The sequence below is a fragment of the Salvelinus sp. IW2-2015 genome, linkage group LG12, assembly GCF_002910315.2.
Source record: "Salvelinus sp. IW2-2015 linkage group LG12, ASM291031v2, whole genome shotgun sequence".
NCBI lineage: Eukaryota > Metazoa > Chordata > Actinopteri > Salmoniformes > Salmonidae > Salvelinus > Salvelinus sp. IW2-2015.
This window is the reverse complement of record NC_036852.1, coordinates 1,770,272-1,783,401: the sequence shown is the minus strand read 5'-3', so window position 1 is coordinate 1,783,401 and position 13,130 is coordinate 1,770,272. Positions and strand designations below refer to the sequence as shown.

The 13,130-nt window shown below is 44.8% G+C and overlaps 2 protein-coding genes across 5 annotated transcripts in view; one reads left to right on the top strand and one right to left on the bottom strand.

The window, feature by feature from the left end:
- LOC111970872 (T-box brain protein 1-like) overlaps positions 1 to 5,250 on the top strand; it is a 303,702-nt gene extending 298,452 nt beyond the window's left edge. The window contains exon 7 of the transcript XR_011480665.1: positions 5,099 to 5,250. The gene's annotated coding sequence lies outside the window, so the exon portion shown is untranslated. The remainder of the gene's footprint in view (positions 1 to 5,098) is intronic.
- An 87-nt stretch (positions 5,251 to 5,337) lies between these two features.
- Positions 5,338 to 13,130, bottom strand: part of LOC111970866 (fidgetin-like) — a 40,868-nt gene continuing 33,075 nt past the window's right edge. For all 4 annotated transcript variants that reach the window (XM_023997594.2, XM_023997595.2, XM_023997596.2 and 1 more), the window contains one exon: positions 5,338 to 9,887. In XM_023997594.2, coding sequence (XP_023853362.1) covers positions 7,699 to 9,887 — 2,189 coding nt within the window. In that variant the 3' untranslated portion in view covers positions 5,338 to 7,698. The remainder of the gene's footprint in view (positions 9,888 to 13,130) is intronic.

The following is a 13,130-nucleotide window of genomic DNA, read 5'->3' as shown; positions in this document are numbered from 1 at the left end:
CGTGTGACTGAGCGAGTGTTGCAGTTCACAGCAAGTTACATCTAAATTCCATCGAGTGCCTAAAAATGGAAAAGATATGCAAACTGAATTGGAAATATTACCAATCAAAGAAGAGATAAACGTACACTAGTACAAGTTGACAAAACAACAAAAAACGTAAACAGCAGGCAACATGGTAGCTGCAATCTCAGTGCTCAGGGGATTGCAAACCCATTGATTACTAAAGACGAAGACAAAAAACACACAAAAGGGATGCTATAGTGCCTGTCTGTTAAGACATAACAATACACCTACTGGTACTTCAACACATCACCCATTGTAGTGCTTAGCAACAGTCACGTACAGAGAACAAAAAGAAGAGCAAAATAATACATCCAAAATGCAATGAGCCATATGAATCACTGTTCTGGGTCCTTTTGGAACTGACCACAGTAGGTGACTCGAACGTTTCTTTAAAGGTCCAATGCAGCTGTTTGATCCTGAATATCAAATCATTTCTGGGTAAACATTGAAGTACCTGTACTGTGATTGCTTTCAATTAAATGTGGAAAAAAACAAAAACAAATATAGGTTGCGGGACAAAAATATTTAGCAGCACCATTGCTGCAAGTTCTCCCACTCAAAAAGTGAGAGGCCTGAATATTTCATCATAGGTACACTTCAACTATTGACAGACAAAATTAGAAATAAATCCAGAACATCAATATGTCAGGATTTTTAATGAATTTATTTGCAAATATATGGCTGGAAAATAAGTATTGGTCAATAACAAAAGTTATCTCAATACTTTGTTATATACCCTTTTTTGGCCAATGACAGAGGTCAAAACGTTTCTCGGTAAGTCTTCACAAGGTTTTCACACACTGTGCTGGGATTTTTGCCCATATCCTCCATGCAGATCTCCTCCTAGAGCCAGTGATGTTTTTGGGGGCTGTTGCTGGCAACACGGGACTTTCAACTCCCTCCAAGAGTTTTCTATGGTGCGTTGCGAGATCTGGAGGACTGGCTTAGGCCACTCCAGGACCTTGAAATGCTTCTTACCTTTCGTTGCCCGGGCGGCAAATTGTTGTTTGGGATCATTGTCATGCTGAAAGACCCAGCCACGTTTATTCTTTCAATGCCCTTGCTGATGGGACAGGAGGTTTTTCACTCAAAATCTCACGATACATGGCCCCACTTTCATTCTGTCCTTTAACACCGGTTCAGTCGTCGTGGTCCCTTTGCAGAAAAACAAGCCCCAAAGCCATGATAGTTTCCACCCCATGCTTCACAGTAGGTGATGGTGTTCTTTGGATGCAACTCAGCATTCGTTGGTCCTCCAAACACGACGAGTTAGAGTTTTACCAAAAATTATATTTTGTTTCATCTGGGACCAGTATGACATTCTCCCAATCTTCTTCGTGGTCATCAAATGCCTCATCTAGCCAACACTATCAGACGGGCCTGGAGCATGTACTGGCTTAAGCAGGGGACACGTGTCATGTTACTTCCGTGATCTACCCTTTTATCTACCCCAAGAGAGAGACATTGGAGAAGTGTTCAATCTTAAATATCCGAGACATCGTGGTAGACTAGCGAGTAGTTGTGCAGTCACAGCAAGTTACATCTAAATCTCCATCGAGTGCTAAAATTGGACAAAGGTTATGCGCAAACTAGAATTGTGAAATATTACCAATCAAATGAAGAGAAAACGTTACACTAGTCACAAGTGACAAAACAAACAAAAACGTAAACGCAAGCAACATTGTACTGGCAATCTCAGTGGCTCAGGGATTGCAAACCCATGATTATTAAAGACGAGACAAAAATACATTTTACATTTAAGTCATTTACAGACGCTCTTATCCAGAGGACTTACACAAATACACACCAAAGGAAATGCTATAGTGCAGCCTCTTGTACAATAACAATCACACCTACGGTACTTCAACATCACCATGTTGTGTGCTTAGCAACAGTCACGTACAGAGAACAAAAAGAAGAGCAAACAAAAATACATGTCAAATGCAATGAGCTATGAATCACTGTTCTGTGGGTTCTTTTTGGAACTGACCACAGGTAGGTTGACTGAACGTTTCTTAAAGGATCCAATTTGCAGCTGTTTTTTTTACCTGAATTATCAAATTCAGTTTCTGCCGAATGTACACATTGAAGTACCTTACTGTGATTGCTTTCAATTAAAATGGTAAAAAACAAAACAAATATACGGTGGGGCATACAAAGTTATATAGTCAGCCACCAAGGGTTGTGTTGTGCAAGTTCTTCCCACTCAAAAAGATGAGAAGGCCTTGTAATTTTCATCATAGGTACACTTTTCAACTATGACAGATCAAAATTCAGAAATTAAAATTCCAGAACATCACATTGTAGGATTTCTAATGAATTTTATTTGCAAATTTATGGGTGGAAAATAAGTATGGGTTGGCTCAATAACAAATAAGGTTTATCTCATACCTTCTGATTTATAGTACCCTTTTTGTCCAAAGGACAGAGGATCAAACGTTTTCTGTAGTCTATCACAAGGTTTTCACACCACTGGTTGCTGGTATTCTTTGGCCCATCCATCCATTTCAATCTCCCTCTAGAGCGGTTTATGGTTTTGGGGCTGTTGCTAGGAGCAACACGGACTTCAACTCCCCAAAGATTTTCATGGGGTTGAGACTCTGGAGAACTGGGCTAGACCACTCCAGGACTTTGAAATGCTTAACTTACCTTCGATGCCCGGGCGGATATTGTGTTTTGGGATGCACTTGTCATGACTGAAAGACCCAGCCACGTATTCATCGTCAATGCCCTTTGCTAGATGGAGGAAGGAGCTTTTCAACTCAAAATCTCACCAGCATTACATGGCCCCATTCATTCTGTCCTTTAACGGATCAGTCGTCCTGGTCCCCTTTGCAGAAAAACAGCCCCAAAGCAAAGTGATGTTTCCACCCCTCATGCCTTCACGTACCGGTGTCTTTGGACGTTTCTGTGGATGCAACTCAGCATTCTTGTCCTCCCAAACCACGACGAGTTGAGCTTTTACCAAAAAGTGATATCCTTTGGTTTTCATACTGACCATATCGACATTCTCCCAATCTTCTTCTGGATCATCCAAATGCTCTCTAGCAAACTATCTCAGACTCCGGTGCCTGAACCATGTATCTGGCCTTAATGATCCCAGGGGACACGTGGCGTGATGATAGTATACTTCCGTGGATTCTACCCTTCTTATTACCAAGAGAGAGGAAATTGGAGAATGTGTGTCATCTTAAATATCCGAAACGACATCGTGGATAGACTGCGAGTGTGCAGTCACAGGCAATTACATTAAATCTCCATCTGGTAGTAGCTCAAAATGGAAAGGTATGCCAAACTGTAGAATTTGGGAAATATTACCAACAAAGGAAGGAGATTAAACGTTACACTGTTGCACAAGTTGACAAAACAAACAAAAACGTAAACGACAGCATACATTGTGTACTGATGAAATCTCTTGCTCAGGGGATTGCAACCCATTGATTATTAAGACGAGACCAATAAAACACAAGCAAGAGGAATTGCATTGTTCAGCTGTTGACAATATCAATACACCTACATGCGTACTTCAACATCACCATATGTAGTGCTTAGCAACAGTCACGTACAGATGAAGAACAAAGAATACACTGACATTCCATTCAAATGCAATTGAGCTATGATCACGTTCGGTTCTTGGAACGACCACAGTAGGTTGAGCATGAAACGTTTCTTAAAAGGTCCAATTGCAGCTGTTTTTTATCTGAATATCAAATGCTGCATTTCTGATCGAGTACAGTAGAAGTACCCTTACTGTCACTTGCTTTTCAAATTAAAATAAGGTAAAAAAAACATAATACAGAATTATACGGTCTGGGCAAAAAGTATTTAGTCAGCACACCCATATTGTGCAAGTTCTTTTCTTGCCACTTCAAAAAGATGAGAGCTGTAATTTTCATCTAAGGTTACACTTCAACTATGTAGACAAATTAGAACAAGGACATTAAGCACAAGACAGAAAGAGTAGAAGCATTGGCGAATGTAAAGTAGGTTTTATGAATTATTCAAACTATTATGGTTAGTCATATATGTCAATAAAAAGTGTTATCTTCGAATACTTTGTTATATACCCTTTTTTAGGCAATGACAGAGGTCAAACGTTTTCTGTAAGTCATTCACAAGTTTTCACACATTCTGTATTATTGCCCATTCCCCCCATGCAGATTCCTCTAGAGCAGTATGTTTGGTCTGTTGCTGGGCAACACGGACCTCTTAAACCGTCCAACAGTTTCATGGTGAGATCTGGAGGACTGGCTAGGCCTCCAGCGACCCCATCTCAGTCCTGAAAGCTTTCTTACCTTCCGTTGCCACCGAGGCCGGTGTGTTGGAATCATTGTCATGGCTGAAAGACCAGCCACTTTCATCTTCAATGCCCCTTGCTGATGGAAGGAGGCTTTTGTCACTCAAAATCTCACGATACATGGCCCCATTCATTCTGTCCTTTTACACGGATCAGTCGTCCTGCTCCTTTGCAGAAAACACAGCCCAAAGCCATGATGTTTCCACCCCATGCTTTCAACAGTAGGTATGGTGTTCTTTGGATGCAACTCAGCATTCTTTGTCCTCCAAACACGACGAGTTGAGTTTTTACCAAAAAGTTATATTTTGGTTTCATCTGACCATATGACATTCTCCCAATCTTCTTCGGATCATCCAAATGCTCTCTAGCAAACTTCAGACGGGCCTGGACATGTACTGGCTTAAGCAGGGACACGTGGTTCATGTGTACTTCCGTGATCTACCCTTTATCTTACCCAAGAGAGAGAACTTGGAGACAGTGTTAATCTTTAAATATTCCGAGACATCGTGGTAGAACATAGCGAGTGTGCAGTCACAGCAAGTTACATCAACTCCATCGAGTGCTAAAATGGAAAAAGGTTATGCAACTTAGAATTGGAAATTACCAGATCAAAGAAGAGGTACAAATCGTTACACTAGTCCACAAGTTGACAAAACAAACTAAAACGTAACGCAAGCATACATGGTACTGGCAATCTCAGTGCTCAGGGGATTGCAACCCATGATTATTAAAGACGAGACAAAAATACATTTACATTTAAGTCATTTAGCAGACGCTCTTATCCAGAGCGACTTACAACCAATACACACAAAGGAATGCTATAGTGCAGCTGTTGGACAATAACAATACACCTACGGTACTTCAACATCACCATTGTAGTGCTTAGCAACAGTCACTACAGAGAACAAAAGAAGAGCAACAAAATACATTCAAATGCAATGAGCTATGAATCACTGTTCTGTATCTCTCTCTTTGAGGTTGTGGACAGGTGTCTTTTATACTGATAACAAGTTCAAACAGGTGCCAATAATACAGGTAACGAGTGGAGGACAGAGGAGCCTCTTAAAGAAGAAGTTACAGGTCTGTGAGAGCCAGAAATCTTGCTTGTTTGTAGGTGACCAAATACTTATTTTCCACCATAATTTGCAAATAAATTCATTAGAAATCCTACAATGTGATTTTCTGATTTTTTTTTCTCATTTTGTCTGTCATAGTTGAAGTGTACCTATGATGAAAATTACAGGCCTCTCTCAGTGGGAGAACTTGCACAATTGGTGGCTGACTAAATACTTTTTTGCCCCACTGTAGCTCTCAGCAAAGGGCAATTTCTCAAGCAAGAATTTTGATAGGACATCTGGGAGTGGTCTGAGTGTGGAGGGGAAAACAGAACATGTGCTGTTATTGGCAGAGAGGTTTGGAACTCTCTTTCTTATTGGTCTAATAACTAATTTACCGCATGGTGATATCACCATGAATGGCCAAAAATTCATCCCACCAAAACAGGCAGAAATTTCAGGCAGTCTTTTCAAACAGCTCTTACACTAAAATTACATTATCATAATTTTCCCAATTTCCCAGTATTATTCCAACCTCATAGTGTGGAAATATATAGAAAACACAGAAAAATCTAGTTTTTGACTGTACTGGGCCTTTAAGAGCCATGACGAGTGTCAAATTAGTAGTATATTCACCCTGACCATGTTCTTGGGGTAATGTGTGCACATACTAAACAATGAGGATGCGATTGGCCAAATATCTTAAACAATTTCTAGCTCTTACCCACAAGCCCTTGTTGAGTCTCCTTGCAGATATGACACAACTGGATAGGTGTTAGCAATATGACCGGAAATCTCCAGAGCATTCCAGAGGTCTAGGTGGCTCTACAGTCATACTGCTGTGAACAATCCAAGCATGTCAGATCTGATAAGCCAATGAGGACCTCTGGTAAGGAACTAAAAACCGGTTTGGAATTGAGCCCCTGGTGCTGAACCTCTGACCTCGTTGATGAATAAAGATGGCAGCCTTTTCTCATTCAAACTGACTCAACTGGCTGACATAGAGCAGTCATTAGCAACTAGCCATTTTGGATCTGAGGCTGTCCCCGACTGCTCTGCTGCCTCCTAGGTGAGTTGAAACCAACTGAAGTGGAACAGAAAGTATGTGTGATCCTGATGTTGCATTTATTCTGGGAAATACGGAATCACACAACTGTGTCACGGCACCGTTCGCTCTCTTTCATTTGGTTTCTGCTTCATCGTCAAGTATAGTAGTTCTATGGCTTCCTGTGATAACGCAATAGCAACCCGAAGTCCACCGTTCCATCTAAAGAGTTGTGGGTTGTTGACAACAATATAACCCACTATACGTGGTCATCAGTGCCCCATTAAAACACCAGGTGAACAACGCTCTTGATTCAATCAATACACAAGGCAGGATCAGAAAAACACACTAGGGCATCGCATTTTCGAAAAACCTTAAAATGGACACTGAACTCATCACCAAATTCTTCACTTAATCACCTCCATATTGACTTATTTGTCCCGTCATTCCAGAACTAAATCTGGTTACATTCATTTTCATCTCCTCGACCGTCTCGCCTAGAAGGTTTGAGGTAAACCTAAAACTGTTTCTCTAGATATTATATAAATTACTAAAATCTTGGTCTTAATACTCTCAGAGGATCGTAGTGCTTATGTGTGGTGATGTCGTTGAGTTTCACAAACACTTTCCTGAGTTTTTTTGCAGACAGAGGATCAAAAGAGATGAAGTGTATGGATCGGGGGTCCAGATTACTGTCACCCCCTGAGGAATACTGTTGATACTTGGTGAAATGGCAGGAGAAAAAGATTGACCATCTCCATTGGCAACCGCCACTCTAATTTTAATCTCGCTGTTGAAGTTTAAAGCTCTTAATATCAGCACATGCCATTCATGTAGATTGTGAGGCAAATGAAATCATTATACATTAAAAAAATGAAATTACAATTTAGAAAGCACCACTACAGGCACTTGGTTAGCCAACTACATTTTAGGGGACAACAACAAAGGTATATATACACACAGGGTCCTCCTCTGTCTCAAGTTGACCTCTTCAAAATGTGTAAACAATGCCTGGCTTTAGCAGTGTCAAGCATCCTAATGAAATCTCTGCTCGTTACCTGCAAAACCATCAGGTATCACTCCAACCAAGTCTCTTGATGTTTCTCCACCTCTGGTGTCAGGTCTCACGTGTGGGGGGGTTACGTCGCCCCTCTTGTGTGCCTTCCTCTCTGGTTAGCACCACAGCCAGGTCAAAGAATTCCCAACTCCTCTTTCTTGAGGACTTTCCCCCCCGAGGTTCACTGACCGCACCCAAACATTTTGTTCCACTCGGTGTACGTGTCGATCTCTTTCTGCGATATACTGGGCTGGAATTTGCAAAAAACACTGTCAAAGTCCTGGTAGATGAGGGGTCGTATCTGGCCTGTGGGCATGATGCTCACCGAGAGGTCCAGGCCTTGGGAGGAGGTGTGCAGCATGCCCACCAGGGCCTCCTGGCAAAGCCTTGCCACGTCCATGCCGGAGAAGCCCTCAGTGCGCTGGACCAGCAGCACCAGCTCCTCCTCACTGAGGCAGTACTTGCGCTGGGACTGGGACAGCAGCTGGCTCAGCATGCGGTGGCGGGACGAACCATCTGGCAGCGGCACCAGGACCCGCCGGCCAAAGTACCGTCGCAGCCCCTCGTCCATGTCCTGAGGCTTGCTGGTGGAGCAGACCACCAGGACGTGGTTGTTGGAGTCATCAGCCGGCCCAAGGAGCAGCGCATCAAGCTGGGCCAGGAGCTCGGCCTTGAGCCGGTGAACGGGGCTCTCGTTGTTGAGCTGGGCCGACAGCAGCATGTCCACGTCGCTGATGAACAGCACTGAGGGCTGGCGGCAGCGCGCCACCAGGAAGGAGGCCTGCAGGATCTTGTCACCCTCTGCCAACCACTTGGTGGCCAAGGTGGAGCATCTGAGCTGCAGGAAGGGCGCCCCCAGCTGGCTGGCCATGCAGCGGCCCAGCAACGTCCGGCCCGTCCCTCTGGGGCCAAACAGTAGAATGCACCTCGGGGCCGAACCTAGGCCGCTGAACATGTCCGGACGTAGCATGGGCCAGAGAACCTCCTCCTTCAGAGTGGCCTTGGCCAGCTCCAGGCCTGCAATGTCACTCCAGTCCACCGGGGGTCCCTGCTGCAGGATCTCAGAGGTCACCATGTCCAGGAGGTGGGGGTCGCTGCTCTTCAGCTGCTCCTCAGCGGGCCGGGAGGATGAGGTCGCCCCCGTCAGGGAGAGGTGGGAGAGGTGCAGGCGGTGCTCGTCCCCTTGGTCGCTCAGGGAGGGAGAGGTGAAGCTGCCCAGGGAGTCGGCTGAGCGCGAGCCACCCAGGGTGGAGGCATAGGACGGAGGGGTGAGCGCTCCGCCTGCAGACTGCTCAGAGGCCATGGGCTGCTTGTGGGGATGAAACGGCAAAGATGACTTGTCAGCGTTCCTGTCAAAACTGTTCCCTCCGCCCGCATTTGAGATGCTGCTGTCCGGTACCCTGTACATGGGGCTCTCTGCGGAGCTGCGCGCCTGGCCATAGACAAAATTTCCATAAGTGGAGTCCATCTCTCCTTGCCCTGTCATATAGAAGGCTTTTCTCTTCAGAGAGTTGGACGAGCTGCCATTCAGAGGCGTGGGCGCGATGGGGCCGAGGTTGTGCGACTGGTAGGGGTACCCGGGGAGCGTGGAGGAGGGGGGCAGGGGGGTGGGAGCGGCGATCCCTGACGGTAGGTAGGAGGATGGAGGGGGGGCTCCCCCGGGGCTGTAGCCTGGCCCCACAGCGCTCTGGGAGGGGTACCCGGCATGGGGGTAATTGTAGCCCGAGAGGTTGGAGGATCCCCCATTGTAGGTCGGGACCAGGGAGGGGTGTGGGGGCGGAGGAGGGGGCTGCAAGAGACCGGAGCTGTGCAGTGGGGAGGTGGTGACCTGGGAGCTGTAGCCCAGRTAGGAGCCACTGTAGCTGGGGCCGTATTCCTGAGAGGAGCCTGCAGARGAGTGGAGRGCCGTGRCGRTGTGACTACCACAGCTGCTGCTGGAGTAACCAGGCTCTGTCAGGCCGCTGGAGGCCAGGCCCGGGGAYGGMGAGCTGCACATACCAGCCACCTCCGCCGCCACCCCTCCTTTCCTCATGGACATCCCCTCGGGGACGCAGTAKACCCCCTCCTGCCAGGCCTCRCCCTCCCCCTTCCTGCCGTTCATCCCGGCCTCGGCGTAGGAGTTCAGCAGGGCCCTYTCACTGGGCATCTCCAGGATGCCAGAGTACTTCTCAGCGTACTTCTTGAGCAGGTTGGAGGCGGTGAGCGCAGAGATGTCGTCGTTGGCCCAGGCGTACTGGTAKGTGCTGCCGCCRCGCTGCAGGTGRCCCCGGTAAGCCTCGGCCTTGTGGGCCGGCGAGCGCGTGGTGGAGGTGATGTCAAAGTGCTGCTCCGCCCACTGCGCGTGCTCTGGGGTCCACTGCATCTTTAGGCCTGCAACGGCAAGAACATAGAGACAGACAGGACAGTTAGGTTGGTACAGCCACTCAAAATTCAGCATCTCTTCACTTAGGCTCTCTGTCAATTGGTCTTCATTATGCTGTCAACGGATTGATTTTAATGGCTGTGATGTGATGACAGTTTATTGGGAGTGATCAAACACTGTCATGCTTATGATAGTACGCACTGTATTCTGCTTAATCATGGAGATTCACCGCTGCCATTTCTTCAATATAAAATCGAGAATACAACTCATGAATATGTATATGAATCTGAGCTCGGAGGTTATACAGTGGGTCATTTATGAGGTTATACAGTGGGTCATTTATGACATGATTCACACATCATGATCAATAATTAACATCCATGATGACTAATGTACTACTGAGCAAAATGTGTTCTAGTTTAATGAAATTTTACATTACGTGCTACTGTATATTGAATAATAATTACTGTGAATAATAATTGTATATTTTATTTTTGACGTCCATCWGTTTCATTTAGTGATTGGCTTAAAGCGGCAATATGTAACATTTTGGGCGACCCGACCAAATTCACATAGAAATGTATTTTATAGATCTGTCATTCTCATTGAAAGCAAGTCTAAGAAGCGGTAGATCTGTTCTATGTGCGCTATTTTCATGCTTTCTGTTCTTAAGATTCGTTTTTGCGTCTTTTACTTTCGGTTTTGTTCACCAGCTTCAAACAGCTAAAAATACAATATTTTGGTTATGGAAAATATATTACACAGCGGTTTAGATGGTACAATGATTCTCTATACTATACTTGCTTGTTTGTCACATAAACTGAAATTAGGCAAACTATTATAATTTTTGCAGCCAGGAAATGGCAGAGCGATTTCTGCAAAGTGCATCTTTAAATAAACGTAAAATATTACATTCTTGAAAATGACTAACTAACGAACATTCTTGACATTTAAGTCGTCTGATTCTTTTCGGCCTCTCGCATTTCTTTTGTTTCTAGGAACACGGATGGTAAATATGACACGAGTACTGACAGATCACACGAAGGACACCGCCTCTCTGCCTTGGGACCGGGCTGGCCGCTACCAGGTTAGGACAAAATAATGCACCCTGCACAGAACAATATGACACAGACATGGCAGGTCACTCCATAATCCCTCTCTCATCTCAGGCGGCCGGAGATGGTTTCAGAACGCGCCTCGCCTAGTGCAGCAAAGCAATCTCCCCCCGCCGGCAGTGTTCTGCTGCTTTCATCAATACACACACACACACACACCAGAGCCACAGCTGGCTATAAATTACAACACCCTGTGTATGAGGCCTCCGCCATACACCGCACAGTGCCTGACTGCACCTCCACCCCGTCACCTCTCTCTCTCTCTCTCTGCCTTTCCATCTCCATTTTCTCCTACCTTTCTCTTTCCCTTTCTCTCTCGCACCTTTTCCCTGTCCACCCTCTCTCATTACCCCCTCCCATCTTTGTCCTCATCCCTTTTTCTACCCCCCCCCGCCTCTGGCTCGTTCGCTCCATCTCACACACACTTCAGTCACCTAGCTCCCTTTGTTGCCTCTGAGGCTCAAGAGCCACTATTTTATATAATCCCCAAAGACTATCTGCAAATACTAACACGCGCACGCACACACGCACATACGCACACTCACACATACATGCACACGCACACACACACAGTCATCTCACTATCAAAGCATGGTGCTATCAAAGGCCAGACCCACATCGTCGTAGGAGCCTCCTCTCAGATCGGACTCTGTTTGATTTGATTTAACACACAGCGGATTATGAGGATCATTTATGACCATCCTCTGTCCTTTCTTCAGTTTCAGTAGCATGTCTTATGAATCCACTGTTGGAGACCCTTTAAGCACTGTATGCCTTACAATTATCGTACCACGGACGTTCCTTTTGTTTTTTTTAAGTGGAACTGGCGTGAACACACACACACACACACACACACACACACACACACACACACACACACACACACACACACACACACACACACACACACACACACACACACACACATATTCACAAACACACATCTCCAGTACGTTCGGCGTGTCAGCGTAGCATGGTGTTTGTTTGGTAATAGAGCGGGGGGAATCCCCCAGACTCCTCTCTGATTCTCTCTCCCAGACGTCTCGCCAGACACCAGCAGCTAATTAGCAGGATGACGATTTGCTAATTGTGTTCATTTACAAGGTTTTAGCCGAGGGGAGTCTTGCCGGGGCTGGCACGCATGTCACGCTCATTTATGTAATGACTATATGAAACTCGACGGAGAGAAAGGGCTTGGAAATACTTCAACCTGGATCATATTGATCAATAAACAGCAATCAGCTAATATAATGGAACAGTGGGGTGTGTTTCATGACATGACGTTTCATTGACAGTGGTTTCTGAAAAATAACTGCTGCATAATGGGAATAATTGTTGCTATTGATAATTATTCACATAGCATCTGTATTCTTTTCTTGTTTTGTAAAACAATTATATTTCTGCAGAGTAAAACGCGTTTGAATATACAACTAGAGTGTTTACTCAACGTATATTTTGGGCTTAGAGGTTCAATACAGACGTGAACTAATTGCCAAAATGTAAAAAAGTTGAAGTTTAGGTAAGKATGGGAGTTAAAAACAAAAAGGTATTSATTTGCCAATGCAGCTCATTTGAAAATTCTTAAACATAATGCATCCGGATTGAAATACATTTAAATWAAAWAAAAACATCAGCAGAAAATATTCTTCTCAACTCTGTGATTTTCCGGTTCATAATAATATTTGTCATGGTTAGCTAATGGAGAACGTTACATCTTGTACCCAGCAAGACATTACACCCGATAGCTATGTGGGTGGTTATTGCAGTAATTCTCACATCCTTTACACTAATTGTGAGGTTCAAAAACCTCACAACTTCTCCAATATACGATAGCTGCAATATTTGTCCAAAGTTCTAAAATACTTCGATGGCATTTCAATTTTTGGGGTAAATGTAATTTATTGGAAGAATGATCATTTCAATTGTAGATAGCAGAGTATTAAGTAGTTCAGAGGTTATGGTAGCAACAGTTTGGGTGGGAAAAGACCCTTCTGTACTCTCTTAAAAATATAGTATCTCTCTTCAATATTTCAACACAACAGTATATCTTCTTGTATCTCTCTCACAATACCCTGGTCTACCCAAACAACATCTCTCTCTCTCTCTCTCTCTCTCTCTCTCTCTCTCTCTCTCTCT